A 16,154-nucleotide genomic window follows, 5' to 3' on the forward strand; every position below is an offset into this window, starting at 1 on the left:
CTGTTCCTGCATGAAGGCTCCGCGGCGTGGGCGTGCATACCTGGCCGTCAGAGCCATGAAGCCTGCACCATGGTTCACACACTCTGGCTGAGAAGGCTTCACAGTGTGTCTGGTGACCCCTTGGCATGAGGAACCGAGCAGTGCTGTGGGCTAGGCAGGGCCTGTGGACACACCTGTACCTACACGAATTGGTCTCCTCTCTGCCAGCTGCGGGAGGCAGGGTCTACACAACCAAAGCCGAGTGCTCAGAGAATCACTTGCAAAGCTAAAAGTGACTTCAGAATCTGTGAGTCTGTTCCTGTTTTGTAAATAAGTTCATTTGTATCATTGGCCACCAGGAGGCAAGGGTGGGGTGGGGGAGGGATAGATTTGGAATTTGGGATTGACATGTACACACTGCTATATTTACACTAGATAATTAACAAGGACCTACTGTAAAAAAAATAAACAGACAAAAACACAACAACAAAAAAGAAAATATATACAATGGAAGAAAGAAGAAAGAAATCTTGCCATTTGCAGCAACATGGATGAACTCAGAGGACAGTGAAATGAGCTGGACGGAGAAAGGTAAATTACCAAATCATCTCACTAATATGTAGAATCTAAAAGAGTAAAACTAATAAGAAGAGCAGAATGGTGGTTGCCAGGGGCTGGAGGATTAGGCAGAAGGGGGACATGTTGGTCAAAGGGTACAAATTTTAGTTATAAGATGAATGAGTTCTAGGGTCTAATCTACACCACGGTACTGTAGTTCATAAGACTGGATTGTATACTTGCAATTTGCTAAGAGAGATCTTGTGTTCTCACCATGCACACAAAAGATGGTAGCTATGTGAGGTGGTGGGCGTACTATTTCACTTGACTGTGATTATCACGTCACGTCATGTCGTATACCTTAAATATATACAGTTTGTCTATTATGCCTTAATAAAGCTGAAGAGAAGAAAAATAAAGATGTACCTCCCCCCACCCCCAATCAAAAAAAAGTGAACTTCAAAGACCCTTCAGCCCAGCCAGCCCTTCTATAGGTGGGGTAACTTCAGTCTGTAGAAGGTAGTTAACCTTCTACCTTTGCCTGCACCATTTAGATAGAAGCAAATGTCCTGGATGGGTTTGGGGTGTTGCTTGAAAATAGGACCAACAGGCAGTATCTTACATCTTTAACACGGAGATCTGCATCCTCTACGTGGAGACTAACGGGAGTGCTTTGCCCATCTCTGCTTTCCATGCAGAGTCCTTCATCATCTCTTAGTCCCTCCTTCTTTCCTTACTGCCTGCCTTGCGCACGTGCTCTCTCTCTCTCCCCCTCCCCCCAGGATGGGATATGGGATTGGACTGGAAACCATACCATGGTGTAAACTGGAAACTCTGTAGGCGCTGGCTACTGTACTAAGTGCTGTCTTATGTACCATATGCAATCTTAGCTGTGTGTGTACACCTGGGTCTCCTTGAGTATTTCTCATGCTCCAGAGATGGATGTTCTAGGGAAACACCAGACCCAAAGAAGAGCAGCCATACTGTCAAAAGTGACAGTGTGGAGTGGAAAGAACTGGATATTCATGTTCTACTCTATTCAGTTTCTACTCTGCCCTGATTCCTGATCTCAGAACAGGAGCCGAATTCTCCTTTCCAGGACAGGACAAACTGAGAAACAATTACGCTTTACTTAGCTCTCTGTTGAGCCTGTCAGCCTCCAGTACAATGAGGCATCTCTGACTTAATTATTCAATAAGCAAGGAGTGCTGAGAAAGGATTTTCACAGCTGACAGGGTTTTACACCAACAAGGAATATACAATTTTTTAGCATCAGTTTTAAAATGTCATATTTCTTGTTTGATTTTTTTCATTAGTCTTAAAAGTGTCCATCAGAGAGCAGTAGATGGCCAAAATTGGGTTAAAAAAGCAATTTTCTCTCTATCCTAAAAATAATAATTTTAGACATAGTCATATATGGAAATAACTTGCAGACTTATGACCACTCGCTACCTGCTACATAAAACTATTCTGAAGATTTTAATTCAGAGCTATTGGCAAATACTTCACAGCTTTCACGCCATTGGTTATGTGCACTCATTGCAGACAGTTGTGCTTTCCCATAAAAACCTTAAGAATCTTTTACCATAAAGATGTGTGAAAATATATGCCGGACTAGGTTCTACCACTGTTATTTTTCTCTTCCTAGAGAGGAAAGGTTCTGTTCTTATAATTCACATCAGTTTAATTTATAAGCTGGTTCATTTGCAAGTGGGATCATCTATCAGCAGAGGGATGAATTTACAAGTTCTCTCTGCAGATAGGTTTCTCCTCAAAATGCAAGAGGATCGAGATGGCATTGCCTGAGCTGGTCCCCATTTGCTGGAGGTTTTGTGGTGGTGGGTGCTTCCTGTCAGCTATTTCCTCTCTTTGGTCATTTAACACAACTTTCTGCCCACCTCCCTGCCTAAAAAATGGCAACCATGAGATCAGCTCAGTGGCTTTACTTCTTTTCTCGTGCTTAGTGATTAGCGTTGATCTTAGTGATCTTTGGGTCCAACTCTCTTTTGACCACCTTGGGAGTGACACTGGACATATTTTCCCTAAGGATCTCTGATTTTGACAGCAAGGCTTGCCTTGCCCAAGAAGGCGGTCCCGCTCTCAAAGTCCGTAGCAAACCTGGTGCAACAGTGAGCTTAGCCGCTAGGCTGGGGACACGAGGCATCAGGGAAGAGCCACAACCCCAAGAAACACAAAGTCTGATTCCTATGTTTAAGGTGAATCATCTCATAAAGATGAAGAATTGTCTTTTCTCCATGTTTTTTTTTTTCTATAAAACTTTACATCAAACTCGCAGACGGAAAAGGTGACCTCATTTTCTTACACCCTCCCTCCCCTTTCCTCCTCCATTCCATCATCTTTAGGGTAAAAACTTCTCTGTGATGTTCCAAATCTTTTAGGAAGCTAGTAGAGACCCTCAGTAATCTTGGGCCACAGGGAGGTGGCTTGCCACCCTCCCCGCTTGTGCCTGGGGTTTTCTCTTCTAGAGAGTTCTCAGGTGTGTCACTACACCAAGGGGGTGCCAAGTTGTTCTGGAGATGAGTCATTCGGCAGAGATGCGGTTTGATGTTGTCTTTGAATTTTCCTCCTTATGTACAGACCACCTGCATGTGCCTGGCCCTATAAGTTCACTGGGCAGTCACGGATGCAGTGGTAGAATAGCACTGTCAAGGAGTTTGGAGCTCACCTAGTTTAGTTTGAGAAACTGGGACCCAGAGAGGTTAAGTGACTTGCACCAGGTCACACAGCAAGGAAGTGAGATAAGCAAAGCCAGAGCCTCACTCTGCAGCTTGTGGTCTTTCACCTCTAAGCACGCTTGGCCACTGGTAATTCACCTGCCTCGCCTTCCCCAAGCTTTTCTCTTCTGCTTCCGTGCTCACATCCATTTTCTTTTTCTTCCAATTTGCTTTTTAGCGTGTAGCACTCATACCCCATGGATCTCTGACTCTTTTCTCAAACTTCCTGGACTGAAGCCATTCTAGTGTGGAGCAAGGGCTGTGCCAGGCATTCACACACCAGTGGGCCACTGGCTACCAGCACACGCTCACCTTTCTTTTACTGTAACATGCCTCCCCCTCCCTCCGATTAGTAAAGAATTCAGCTTAGGCCAATGTGCTCCTTGCTATAAAAAGTTATAAGATGGGAGTTCCTAGGTGGCACAGTGATTAAGTATCCGCCTGCCAATGCAGGGGACATGGGTTCAAGCCCTGCTCCAGGAAGATTCCACATGCTGCAGAGCAACTAAGCTCGTGCACCGTAACTACTGAGCTTGAGCTCTGGAGCCCATAAGCCACAACTATTGAGCCCGTGTGCTGCAACTACTAAAGCCCACGCGCCTAGAGCCCGTGCTCCACGACAAGAGAAGCCACTGCAATGAGGAGCCTGTGAACCACAATGAAGAATAGCCCCCACTTGCCACAACTAAAGAAAGCCCGTGTGCAGCAACGAAGACCCAATGCAGCCAATAAATAATAAAATTAAAAAAAAAATTATAAGAACCTTGCAGAGATTCCCCAGACCAACCAGCTCAAGTCTCAGATTAGAGGATGGTCCAGTACATAGAGAAGGTCACAACAAGGCTCTGCTGAGGTTGAAACAAAACAAGCACATTGCGGGACGTTACCTGTTTAACAACATCTATTTAGTTACAGGACTGACAAGTTACCAGGAAACTACTTAGAAAACAGCTACCCATCCACCATCCTCCACCCACGTAGTCACCTATCCACCCACTGGTCTGTCTACTCTTCTTGCCTCTAGAAAAGATCTGAGCAGCAGATCCTAAGGAAATGTCAGGGTGGATCTGCTACTAATGGAGTCCTGTTAGCGATGAGATGATCAAACAAAGACGGCAAAACAAAAATATTCATCCAACGGTAATATTCGTTTTATAAAACTTAGCACTACATAAACAATACATTGTTAAATACTGACAAAATTTTCCCATATGACCTTCTTTTTAATAACATTAAGGTAATCTTTATTATTTCCTTTCAATCTCCCTTCCTTTGTTTCTTAATATCAAAAGGAGATGGTAGAGATTACCCTAATATTCAAATATATATTTATATATAAATTTATATATAAAATATATGTAATAGTTAATACACATACAGTATTAAAGAGAGAGGGGGTTATAGGTCTTTTTTCAAATTTTTGGAAACTGTCCTACAAACCAGAAAGCTTCAGTTGATTCTATTCTCCTATTGATCAAGGATAAAATCATAAGGATCTTTTCTCCTACTCAGAGAGCAGCCAGAGGGCAAAAAAGAATTGTCTTTCTGTAAGTTACCCATGATAAGTGATGGTGAAGAAGCAAACAGGCATTGTTCACAAATTCGGGCATCAAGCAGCTGATGTTAACAGGGCGCACGGTGACCTGCGACAACAAAGGGTGTTGGAACCGTCCTGGGCATGTGAGAAAAGGAGCCCGGCCACCTCTCCCCACGTGCAGCAAGTGAGCGGCAAGCCCTTACCTTGGAGGGCCTGCAGGCTGTGCGTCTGCACGATGATGCAGAGCTGCAGCACCAGCTGGGGAGCGCTCTCCAGGAAGGTGGCCAGCAGGTGCAGCATGCTGACGTCCGCGTACTCGTAGACCATCTTCCAGTAGAACCTCCACCGGTCACTGTCCCCACTCTGCCGGCTGCGAATACCCAAGTATATCGTGTGGAAATACCTAGAAAGGAAACACAGAGAATAAGAGAGACTGGAGTGATAAGCGATCCTTCAAACTGCAGGGCTGCTTTCTCTTCTGCAAACCCCACACATGTGCCAGCACCCAGGGAACAACCGCCTTAGGTAGCGGCGTTTCCCTCAGGGCCCCACGTTAGCCCTTGTTCTTAAAGGTTCACGTGGAGGAGTCACTGCAATTCTCGTCCTCATTACAGGTATTCCATTGCACTGTACTATGGAAAGGGAGGTGAAACGCAGGTGTAGAAGGGCTTTGCTACTTTGAAAATCTACAGACACCCATTCTGGTCAGTTCCACCATGTGCTCCATGGTATTCAGGAGACGTGTCTCCAAGGGCTCGATGCAAGTCAAGTTCTAGGACGTATGTGCTTGTAAACCCTCCTGATGTCTTTAAAAAAAACTTTTATTATTGAACATTTCAAACCTATACAAAAGAAGAAAAAAACAGTGTATTGAATCCACAATAAAATTACCCCACTGCTTGAAGAAAATTTCCCGATAATAATCACCAGTGTGGTAATCTTAAGTACTGTTCATTTTCCCAGTGTGTTTGGGAAAGTATGAGAGTGAGAACAAGCTGGACAGCACTGAAAGCCAGTGCCGTTTCCTGTTGGGCGTGAAAGATGCTGTCTCTGAATGGTCCTCACATTTTATTCTGACAAACTTGTATTCGTTCTTTAACACCATGAAAAAGGAGCCAAATTATCCCATGGAGAGAAAAGACAAGAGGATGTGGATACTGCAGAGAAAGTAAAGTGACATAGTCCTTGATCTAATTAATGCCCTGGCTTTCTCCTTCTTGGGTCATGATGTGCTCGTTCCTTACAAATACTGCTGAGCTCTCAAAATCGGGTCCTTGTGTAACAGGCCAGCGCTGTTAGGGAGAGAGTTCCTGAAGCTGGTCCTTTGCTCCTGGTTCATCCCCTGAAGGCCATGTTGGACAAATCCAATCCATCTTTTCTACACAACCTTTCAAATGCTGGAAGACAACTCAGAGTCCCCAGAGATTTCTGCTTTCTTCCCCTCCCTTCCAAGAGTCCTAGTGTCCTCAGCCATGGGTCCCATGACTCCCCCAACCCTCCCTGACACCCTGGTCACTCTCTGAACATGCTTCAATTTCTCCTTCACAGCCCTTGGAACTTTAATTACTGCTAAAAGTAATATATATATATGCAATGGAATATTACCCAGTAATTAAAAAGAATGAAATAATGCCACTTGCAGCAACATGAATGGACCTGGAGGTTATCGTACTAAGTGACGTAAACCAGAGAGAGAAAGACAAATATCATATGACATCACTTATATGCAGAATCTAAAGGAAATGATACAAATGAACTTATTTACAAAGCAGAAACAGACTCACAGACTTAGAGGGTGAATTTATGGTTACCAGAGGGGAATGATGGTGGGGGAGGGATAGACTGGGAGTTTGGGATTAACATACACATACTACTGTATGTGAAATAGATAACCAACAAGGACCTCCTGTATAGCACAGGGGACTCTGCTCAATATGCTGTAATAAGCTACATGGGAAAATAACTTGAAAAAGAATAGATACAAGTATATGTATAATTGAAGCACTTTGCCGTACTCAATGTTGAAGCTAACACAACATTGTTAATCAACTATGCTTCAACATAAAATAAAAATGAAAAAAATAAAATAAAAATAAAAACTTTAAAAAAAGGAACATGGATCCACGTTCTCGTTTCCCTCTCTGTGCGTCCACGGCTTTCCTCTGCTGTAACCGTCTTGATCAAGTTGACCGTACATCAACATCCCCGAGCTGCTTTGCCACAGTTTTTACTGATTTATGTAAAATCGGTTTGTATATATTCCTTCGTGTTCCATTTCACTCATTCCTTCCATGAAGAATGTGTGAAAATTTGATTCTGGAACAGGAATAAAAGGTGATTTTGCTTTCCTATCACGGTATTATGGCCCAGGACAGTGGTAAGGGAAGGTAGGGGTTCCCGGAGCTGTTGGGGCTCATTTAACACCAGTACATCACTGAATACCAGCGCCTTCTTGCTTGAAGAACATTGACCAGAAAGTCAAAATGCCTTATAATAGTTTTTTCTGACTGCTTAAAAATTCCAAGCTTACCCCCAAACACACACATTACATATATATATATGTATACATTTACACACACACCATATATATGGGTGACACAAATGTGCAAAAGAATTAAGAATTTAAAAAATTGAGAACGTGCGGGACTTCCTAGGTGGCACAGTGGTTAAGAATCCGCCTGCCAATGCAGGGGACACAAGTTCGAGCCCTGGTCTGGGAAGATTCCACATGCCATGGAACAACTAAGCCCGTGTGCCACAACTATTGAGCCTGTGCTCTAGAGCCCGTGAGCCACAACTATTGAAGCCCACACGCCTAGAACCCGTGCTTCGCAACAAGAGAAGCCACTGCAATGAGAAGCCTGTGCACCACAATGAAGAGTAGCCCCACCTGCAGCAACTAGAGAAAGCTCGTGTGCAGCAATGAAGACCCAATGCAGCCAATAAATTAAATAAATAAATAAATAAATAAGTAATTCAGAACGTAAAAATTTCCCCCAAAGCCCAAGGGAACTACATATGTAAAGACACGAAGATGAGGAAAATGCTCTGCGTTCTGAGAAGAAGTGCACCCATGCAGGTAGCGCTCTTGGCCTGAAATGTATTTTGCACATTTGTGTTGCCTTTTCCTAGAATGACTGTCTCGCTTTTCTCCACTAGAGAAACTTACAGTTGTGGTTAAAACTCTGCTAACGCATCTCATCTCAGAAGACCTTCCTTGACGACCCCAACTGAGCATCCTTCCCTGTACCCGACTTGTGCAGGCCGCCAACACGGGAGCTGCCCCACTGTGTGGGTTCACCTGCTTCTGTGTTGGCTTCCGTTCCAGCCCCCGCCTCTCCTCCACAAGGCTGGAGCGTGCCCACCCGTCACTGAAGCTGCACCATTGAGTGTTATTTTCTGTTCACCCTGGGACTCACCGAACGTGTGTTAAGTTGAACAGGGGGGGACGTCTCAAATTTTATTTTTTTATAATTAGTTATTTTCATGAGATGGGCCAAGAGCCTACATCATATCACTTTTTGCTTCCAGTTGGAAGCACACAATGGTTTCTGCTGTTTAACAGACGGTAGCAATATTAGGAGTGTGAGTTTTCTACTTTCTCTAAATCAGCAGTGATGGACACCAGGAGTCTTCCGCCCACAAGTTAGTCACACTGGGCTTTTCTCAAGTTTGTGCTCTGAAAAACAGTGGCAAAAAACAGGCTTTGCGGTCACCATTGGTTCTCTTCCATCTTGTCAATACGTAAATGCTTTACCACATTCTGTCATGCGACAGTTTTTTTAAAGATTGATTTTATTATTTATTTATTTATTTATTTATTTGTTTGTTTTTGGCTACATTGGGTCTTTGTTGCTGTGCGAGGGCTTTCTCTAGTTGTGGCGAGCGGGGGCTACTCTTCATTGCAGTGCGTGGGCTTCTCATTGCAGTGGCTTCTCTTGCTGCAGAGCACGGGCTCTAGGCACAAGGGCTTCAGTAGTTGCAGCGCATGGGCTCCGTTGTGGTTCACGGGCTCTAGAGTGCAGGCGTAGTAGTTGTGGCGCGTGGGCTTAGTTGCTCTGAGGCATGTGGGATCTTCCCAGACCAGGACTCCAACCCGTGTCCCCTGCATTGGCAGGTGGATTCTTAACCACTGAGCCACCAGGGAAGCCCACATTATGTTTTTTAACCTAGTAAACTGCATAGGGAATTGAGAAATAAATATAAAAGAATGGGTTCATGAATTCTTTTCCACAGAAATTTAGAAGGACATGAAGAAGGACTTGTGTTCCAGTGAAAAGTCATCGTGTTCCAGAAACAGGAGCAAAACTGTCAAATTAACTCTTCTGTGCAGGTGTTTTGGTTTGTTTGTTTGTTTAATAGCTACCAGGCCAAGAACCTTGGAATTACTTCCTATGTTAAGCCCCCTTAGACTTTCATTGAGGTTCAAAAAGGGAAGAGGTTTTAAAACTGAGAAATCTCCTATAAGGAATTATAACCCCTTTGGTGAGAACTAGTGATGTGGTAGACATGAGGCCTCAGGTCTGGCACTGAACCCAGGAGACAAGGAGGCCCCCTGACCAGGGACCACTGTGTAAGATCACTTGAAATCAGGGAATGGTTTTGGGAATGGAAGAAACTTGGGAGGCGCTGAGTTGCACCCTTGGTCGTAGACAGATGTGATGGCGACGTGAGCCTGCGCTGTCTGCCTTCCCTGGAGGGCCCTCATCGTGGCCGCCTTCGCACCTTCACTCGGTGGATCTGACAGGTGCTTCCACCGTGCTCCGTCCAACCCACCAGTGGAGCCTGGGAACTTACGATGCTGGTCAGAGATGCAGAGGAGTGCCTGGGTCCACGTGACTCCACAGGTTAGCTTTCAAATGGTTCTTGGCAGCAATCTACTGGGTAGACAGAGTCAAGAAGTTCACGATGGTGAGCTGCCCTCCTAGTCTAACCCAGATCCTTCACACTGCATTATAAATACATGCCTCCACTGCGGGAGAGGAGGCTGGCTGATGGCCTGTCCCTGGAAAAGGACCCTTTGCAGACTTGAAGATGAAGGCCAAGCAGTCTTGTCTACTTGGCATCTGTGCGACTGTGATTTCACTGGGAAGTATTTTCTCCCCTCTGATTCTTATAGCCACTTAGCTTCTGAGCCAAGTTTCTTTATCTGAAGGTGGAGAGAACCGTACCTCCTTCACAGCTATGTGAGCGCTGAACAAGAAGACGTGTCTCGTGCACATGTCGGGTTCACGATGCGCATGGAGGTCGCTGCACACCAAGGTCATCTATAAGGCCATCTCTTTGACCCTAATCATTCAAGGGATTTTATGTCTTCAGTTCCTTGTTTCTTTAGGCATTTTATTCTGAGGAGTGTTTCCATCACTTTGGATTTGACCTTTCACTGTTCTTCCCGAGGGCAGATGCAGAAGGCCACCACTCTGCTGGGAAACAAGGTAGTTTCTAGATCTCCTGAGTGTCAAAGGGATCCAGCATGGGGCCCAGGTGGGGCTTGGAGAGGGTCACCAAGGTTCTTCTTGGAATTCTGCTTTGCTGTATTGATGAAAAGACACAAGAGGCACAGGTGACCAGGGAAGTTCATGTTAATGAAATATATTCATACAGGGAGGATTTAGAGAAAGCCATATTTATGGTTAAAATTTTAGCATTATTAACAAAGAGCTTCATTTAAGAAGGAAACAAGTTTCAAGTCTTCATTACTGAGGATGAAGTATGCGGTGCGCACAAGAGGGTAGTGGCTTGAACACACAGCTCTCATTCCTGCTAACCGGAGGCATTCCCGACAAAGTCCACTCTGAAATGTCAGTGTGTCCATCTGCTCCTCTGAGGTGAACACAGTCAGAAGACGTTCATCATTTCTCCCGTATGACTGGTTCATTTTCTGATATAGTCATTCTTCTTATTTATTGTCTCGTGGAGCATCCTAATGGAAGATAGGGTTTTCCTTACATCACGAAAGGTCACCAGGAATTCTGTACCAACTTTATCAGCATAATCTCAACCCTAACAATATCTTAATTTTGTAATTTCCTCAGCATTATTGAAGATGTAAATGCACAAACACACCTACATAAGTCCCCATCATGCCTTGCACACAGGCATCCATACGTAACCCAAGCCCTCCATACGCCTACACAAAATCTAGTGCTTTTCTGAAGATGTAAATTGCATTTAAATTCTCAGCTCCTTTTCATCAATATTTTCCAGGTGCGAAGGGCAACCTGGACTAAAGTCACAGCCCTTCACATTACCAATTTCAGACCTAACATAATATGGCAAAAGTGATAAGCTTGGGAGGAAAATTCCAAACATTTAGCATGTCAAGCATTACATAGCTAGTATGTGTTTAATCTCCAATTTAATGTGATTGAGATAATCTTTACATTATTTGTGGGTAAATGAGATACGTATGTCTCAGATAGTCCATATTTATAAAGAATACTTCAGTCCTTAAATAATAGTTGGTCAAATGTTAACTACTGATGTATACAGCTGATTCAGAAATCATTAACAGCCATGAGGATGTTATGCATATATATTCCAATATTGCATTTTCTTTCCTTAGCTTATAGCACATTAAACAGTTTAGCTGTTAATAGCTGTTATTTTTACTCTCTGAAAAAAGCAGAGGAAAATCTGTGCAGAAGAGCTTTAAAGAAACAACATTAATGAACATTGATTCCAGGAATTGGTATTTTCTTCTGTGGCTTGACTACAAGCAAAGCTTTACACTATTATATACGTATATACATTCTCTCTCTCTCTCTCTCTATATATATATATAGCATAATACACACTCTTGTGTATCTATTATTTACTATCTATCTATCTATCTATCTAATCTATCATCTATCTATCTATCCTCTATCTATTTCTCCTCAATAGTAGGCACTGACAAGGAACAAAATTGTGTGGTTTGTCATTTTAAATATTCTGCATTGAATATGTTAAAACAATAGTCACGACCACAAAATCTTGTTTTAACACCAGAGCATTGTTTCTGTTGTATCCATTATGCCAATAATAGTAAAAATGACAATTTTCTGTCCTATATTTCTATGGTAGAGAATTTCCTAGTGGCCATTCTTTTAAAATTAGGTCCTATTTCCCATCAATCATTCCAAGTAGGGAAATGTGCATTAGGAGGGAAAGAACAGATTGGATGATCTTACGGTTGACCCAAGCATTAGGGGTCTTGGCCCTAAGAGGTCAGCCTGAGCCACCCTGACCCGAGGGGACCAGGGTAAGCTGTCACCTGCGCTGCAGAGCCGTCCCCTCACACGGCCCGTGGTCACAGAGCCCTGGGGACCACCTCTCACCTGGGGAGCCTCTTCCAGAGCAATGTGCATCTGGTGCCTCTCTTGTATTTTCATGGATATTTGTGATAAGGAAAGAGAGGAAGAACATCTCCGGGTCTCCCCAGACATGTTCCAATGGGGCAAGAACCTCAACACCTTCTCCTCACTCACCATACTTTTCTTTTTCTCCCCAAGGCAACACTGCCTCCAGACTAACGATGCTTTTGGTTTTCTCTGCGTGTATTTGACCTGTGAGCGGTATTTCCATCACCTCTCTCTCTCACTCAGATAATTAGAATTAATTTGGGTCCTCAGAGGAGAATAGTATTCTAGTGCTATTAAGATATTAAGAGCTTCATATCATGGTATAGAGCATTCTTATACTTTTACACAAAGTAAAAATGTACTTGGTTGGCATCTTGTATTGATAAAAAGGCCCTTTTATTGATTTTATTTTTAGTCTTCTCTGAAATAAAATTTACCCATGGGATATGGTTATTTTTGTTTTGTTTAATTTTCATGCATACCTCTCATAGTGATACTTATTATATAAACAGTTTCTCATGTATTTCCTCAAACCTAGAGTAGGAAATAACAGAGCTTTTTTCTCCACCAAATAATGTTCCTTGTAATGGGCAGTGTGACCAGGGCCTCTGGGGCTACTTGGTAAGTTCAGCTGAAACAGATGAGAAGGTTATTGAACTTGAAAGAAAGATTCTTTATTCACTCTGAAGGCCTCATAGCAGCTGGTACCCACCTCTCAGAGGGCACAAAATGAGCATTTCTCTCCCAATTATCCTTTCCCTTAGAATCCCAATATATGAATGTTTCATAGTAAAACAATATACTCACATTTTAATAGTAAAATATGTGTTAAAATGGAGAAGGGTGGCTTGGAGCAAATATAGCAGTGACTACTGTTTGGCATAATACTGACATAATATAACTTAAATTCAAGCCGTCAAAAGATTGAGAGAATACTAGTAGAAATTATTCACTATGTTTAAAAAAGCAGGTTAGTGGAATATTTGTTCTTATTACTCAGGAAATAGTGACTGTGATAGAGTCAGAGCCTTTATCCTCAGCCCTGTTGAACTGACTGATGTTATGACAAACGAGGAACGTTCCATTGTGTGCATGTGTGCAATGTTTTATTCTTTTTAAAAGATAAGATTTTGCCTTGCAGATTTTTATTCCTTCATTTGAGCAGACCTAGGGCCATTTATAGTTTTAAAAGTTGGCTGAAAAATCCACAGCACTGGGACATCTCACCCATCACATCCACTGAGCGACCAAGTGGGGAGGGAAGAGAGGAGGGGCAGGTCATGGTACAATGTTACAGCCCAGGGTGGGCTGGGTCCTGCCTGAAGGGTCCATGAGCAGATGTACATTATAGGGATCGATTTTCCCAGCAGCACTGGATTCTTAGAGCCGTTCAGGTCCAAGCATAATCATTTTGCATTCTCTTTAAGACACTTTATTACTCTTCATATTGTGTTACCTTATTATTTATTCATCCATCCATTCTAGGGGAAGAAGAGATTCAGGTTGTGTCTCTCCAGAATCTCAGCAGAATTCGACAACATAAAAGATGTGCTGTGGAAAGATGGGGACAGAAGGACTACAGGTGTGCACGCGTTGGGTCTGAAATACCTCATCCTTGTATGCAGGAGAACTTCACTGTGAGCGGCAGACCCCCTCCCTTTGCCCAGTCGCCTCACTATCCAGGGAGGCATCAACTGTGCCTCGTGTAGCCAGATGCTGAGAGGAGAACACTAAAAGTTCGCCTGCTCCAAGCTCACACTGGCTAGTTTAGTCTAGAGTTTATCCCAGTTTCGCCCTGAGCACCTAATTTCTGAGAGCAGAGTGCTGACAGGCTCCTCGGGCCAGAGCTCTGTAGGCTGTGATAGCAGCTCAGCAGGAGGAAAGCAGGGAGCTTCCTGTGCTGACAGCTGGCTCTTGTTGTAAGCCCTGAATGTTCCCTCCTGGCGACGGCTTACATGGAATACAGTCCAGAGTGGACGGGAGAAGACCTTTCTCCAGCATCAGGGATATAATTATTTCCTTATTCTATTTGCTCAGCAATCTGTGTTCTCAACTGTGTCTAATAACCCAGAGAAAATTGCCCTACCACAACTGGCTGCAAAAATTTAGTGAATGGGGTGAGAAAAACAACGTGCTAAACGTGGCAGGGGGCTGGTCCTCCACCCGAGTAGTCTAACAGCATCTAGAGCTCAGTTTAGAAAGACCCCAGTCAAAGCATCCATGACCACCTACCAAGTTAGTAACAGAGAGATGAGGCCCTAGGAACTGTACCCACATACAAAAAGTTCAGCATTTCCAAAAGGAAAGTCCTTTTCATCTGAAATAATGAACTCGTTCACTCATTCATTCCCTCCTGTATCTACTGAGCACTTATTTGGAGACCACACTCCTCTGGACCCTGGAAATAAGGCAGGAATGAAACATAGACTTACATTGTCAGGGGAAGACAGACAATAAGCAAGATAAACAAGTAGAAGATAAAATATAAAAGCTCATCCTAAGTGCCAAGGAAGATACAAGGCAGGAAAGGGGATAGGGAACGTAGGGGTGCTTCTCAAGTTAGTTATACAGCCAGGGAAGTTCCCTGAAGAGATGAAATCTGGGTCAAAATCCAGAGCGAGAGGAAATAAGCCATCTTCACTTAAAACCTGAGGAAGAACATTCTAGGCCGAAAGGACAGGAGGTCCAAGGTGCAGAGGTGGGCATGTGCCGCGTTCGCTCCAGGAGCACCAGGTAGGTGGCTGTGAGAGAGGAGCTGGCGGAGAGTAAGAGAGAAAATGGGAGGGTCTGATCTGGTCACCGAGGGCCTGGTGGGCTCTGTGTGGACTGTATCAGTGAGAGAGGAAATGACTTGCAGGTTTGAGCAGGCGAGGGGCCGGATCTGGCCACCAGGCTCCTCTGACAGCTGTGCAGAGCACAGAGTGAAGGGAAGCAGAGTAGAAGCAGCGCGGCTATTGCAATAACCTCGCAAGCGATGGCTGTCTGGATCTGGATAGTAGTGGTGGAGGACCGGGCAGATTCTGGGTGATTATTTGGAAGTTAAGGCCAATGGAACTTGCTGCCAGATCAGACGTGGGTGTGAGAGAAGGAGGAAGCAATGTTGATTCCAAGCTGTTTGCCCTGAGCTGCTGCAGAGATGGGGCTACCGTTTGCTGAGATGAGAAAACTGTGAAGAGCAGATGAGCAGATGATGACAGGCTTCAGACAAGACGATTTTTTTTTGTCTTTTAGTTTTTATATATATATTTTAAAATATATATTTATTGGAGTATAACTGCTTTACAATGTTGTGTTAGTTTCTGCTGTACAACAAAATGAATCAGCTATATGTATATATATATCCCCATATCCCCTCCCTCTTGAGCCTCCCTCCCAACTTCCCCCTCCCACCCGTCTAGGTCATCACAAAGCACCTAGCTGATGTTCCCGTACCATGCAGCAGCTTCCCACTAGCTATCTATTTCACAGTTGATAGTGTATATATGTCATTGCTACTCTCTCACTTCGTCCCAGCTCCCCCTTCCCCACCGTGTCCTCAAGTTCGTTCTCTACATCTGCGTCTGCATTCCTGCCCTGCCACTGGGTTCATCAGTACCATTTTTCTAGATTCCATATATATGCGTTAGCAAATGGTATTTTTTTTTCCTCTTTCTGCCTTACTTCATTGTATGACAGAAATTGTCTATTTTATTTTATTTTATTTTATTTTATTTTATTTTATTTTATTTTATTTTATTTTTTAAGCTCTTTATTGGAATATAGTTGCTTTACACTCTTGTACCAGCTTATGAGGTACACCAAAGTGAATCAGCTGTATTTATATCCCCATATCCCCTCCCTCCCGCGACTCCCAGCCGCCCTCCCCGTCCCGGCCCTCTAAGGTATCACCCATCAACGAGTTGATCTCCCTTTGCTATACAGCAACTTCCCACTAGCTATCTATTTTACAGTTGGTAGTGTATATATATCTATGCTACTCTCTCACTTCCTCCCAGCTTCCCT

General features: G+C 43.7%; 1 protein-coding gene across 1 annotated transcript in view; it reads right to left on the reverse strand.

Moving 5' to 3' along the window:
* XKR4 (XK related 4) overlaps positions 1-16,154 on the reverse strand; it is a 337,756-nt gene that overhangs the window by 117,120 nt on the left and 204,482 nt on the right. The window contains exon 2 of the mRNA XM_057737077.1: positions 5,013-5,212. Coding sequence (XP_057593060.1) covers positions 5,013-5,212 — 200 coding nt within the window. The remainder of the gene's footprint in view (positions 1-5,012; positions 5,213-16,154) is intronic.

The sequence above is a fragment of the Hippopotamus amphibius genome, chromosome 5 (genome assembly GCF_030028045.1).
Source record: "Hippopotamus amphibius kiboko isolate mHipAmp2 chromosome 5, mHipAmp2.hap2, whole genome shotgun sequence".
In the NCBI taxonomy this organism is placed as follows: domain Eukaryota; kingdom Metazoa; phylum Chordata; class Mammalia; order Artiodactyla; family Hippopotamidae; genus Hippopotamus; species Hippopotamus amphibius.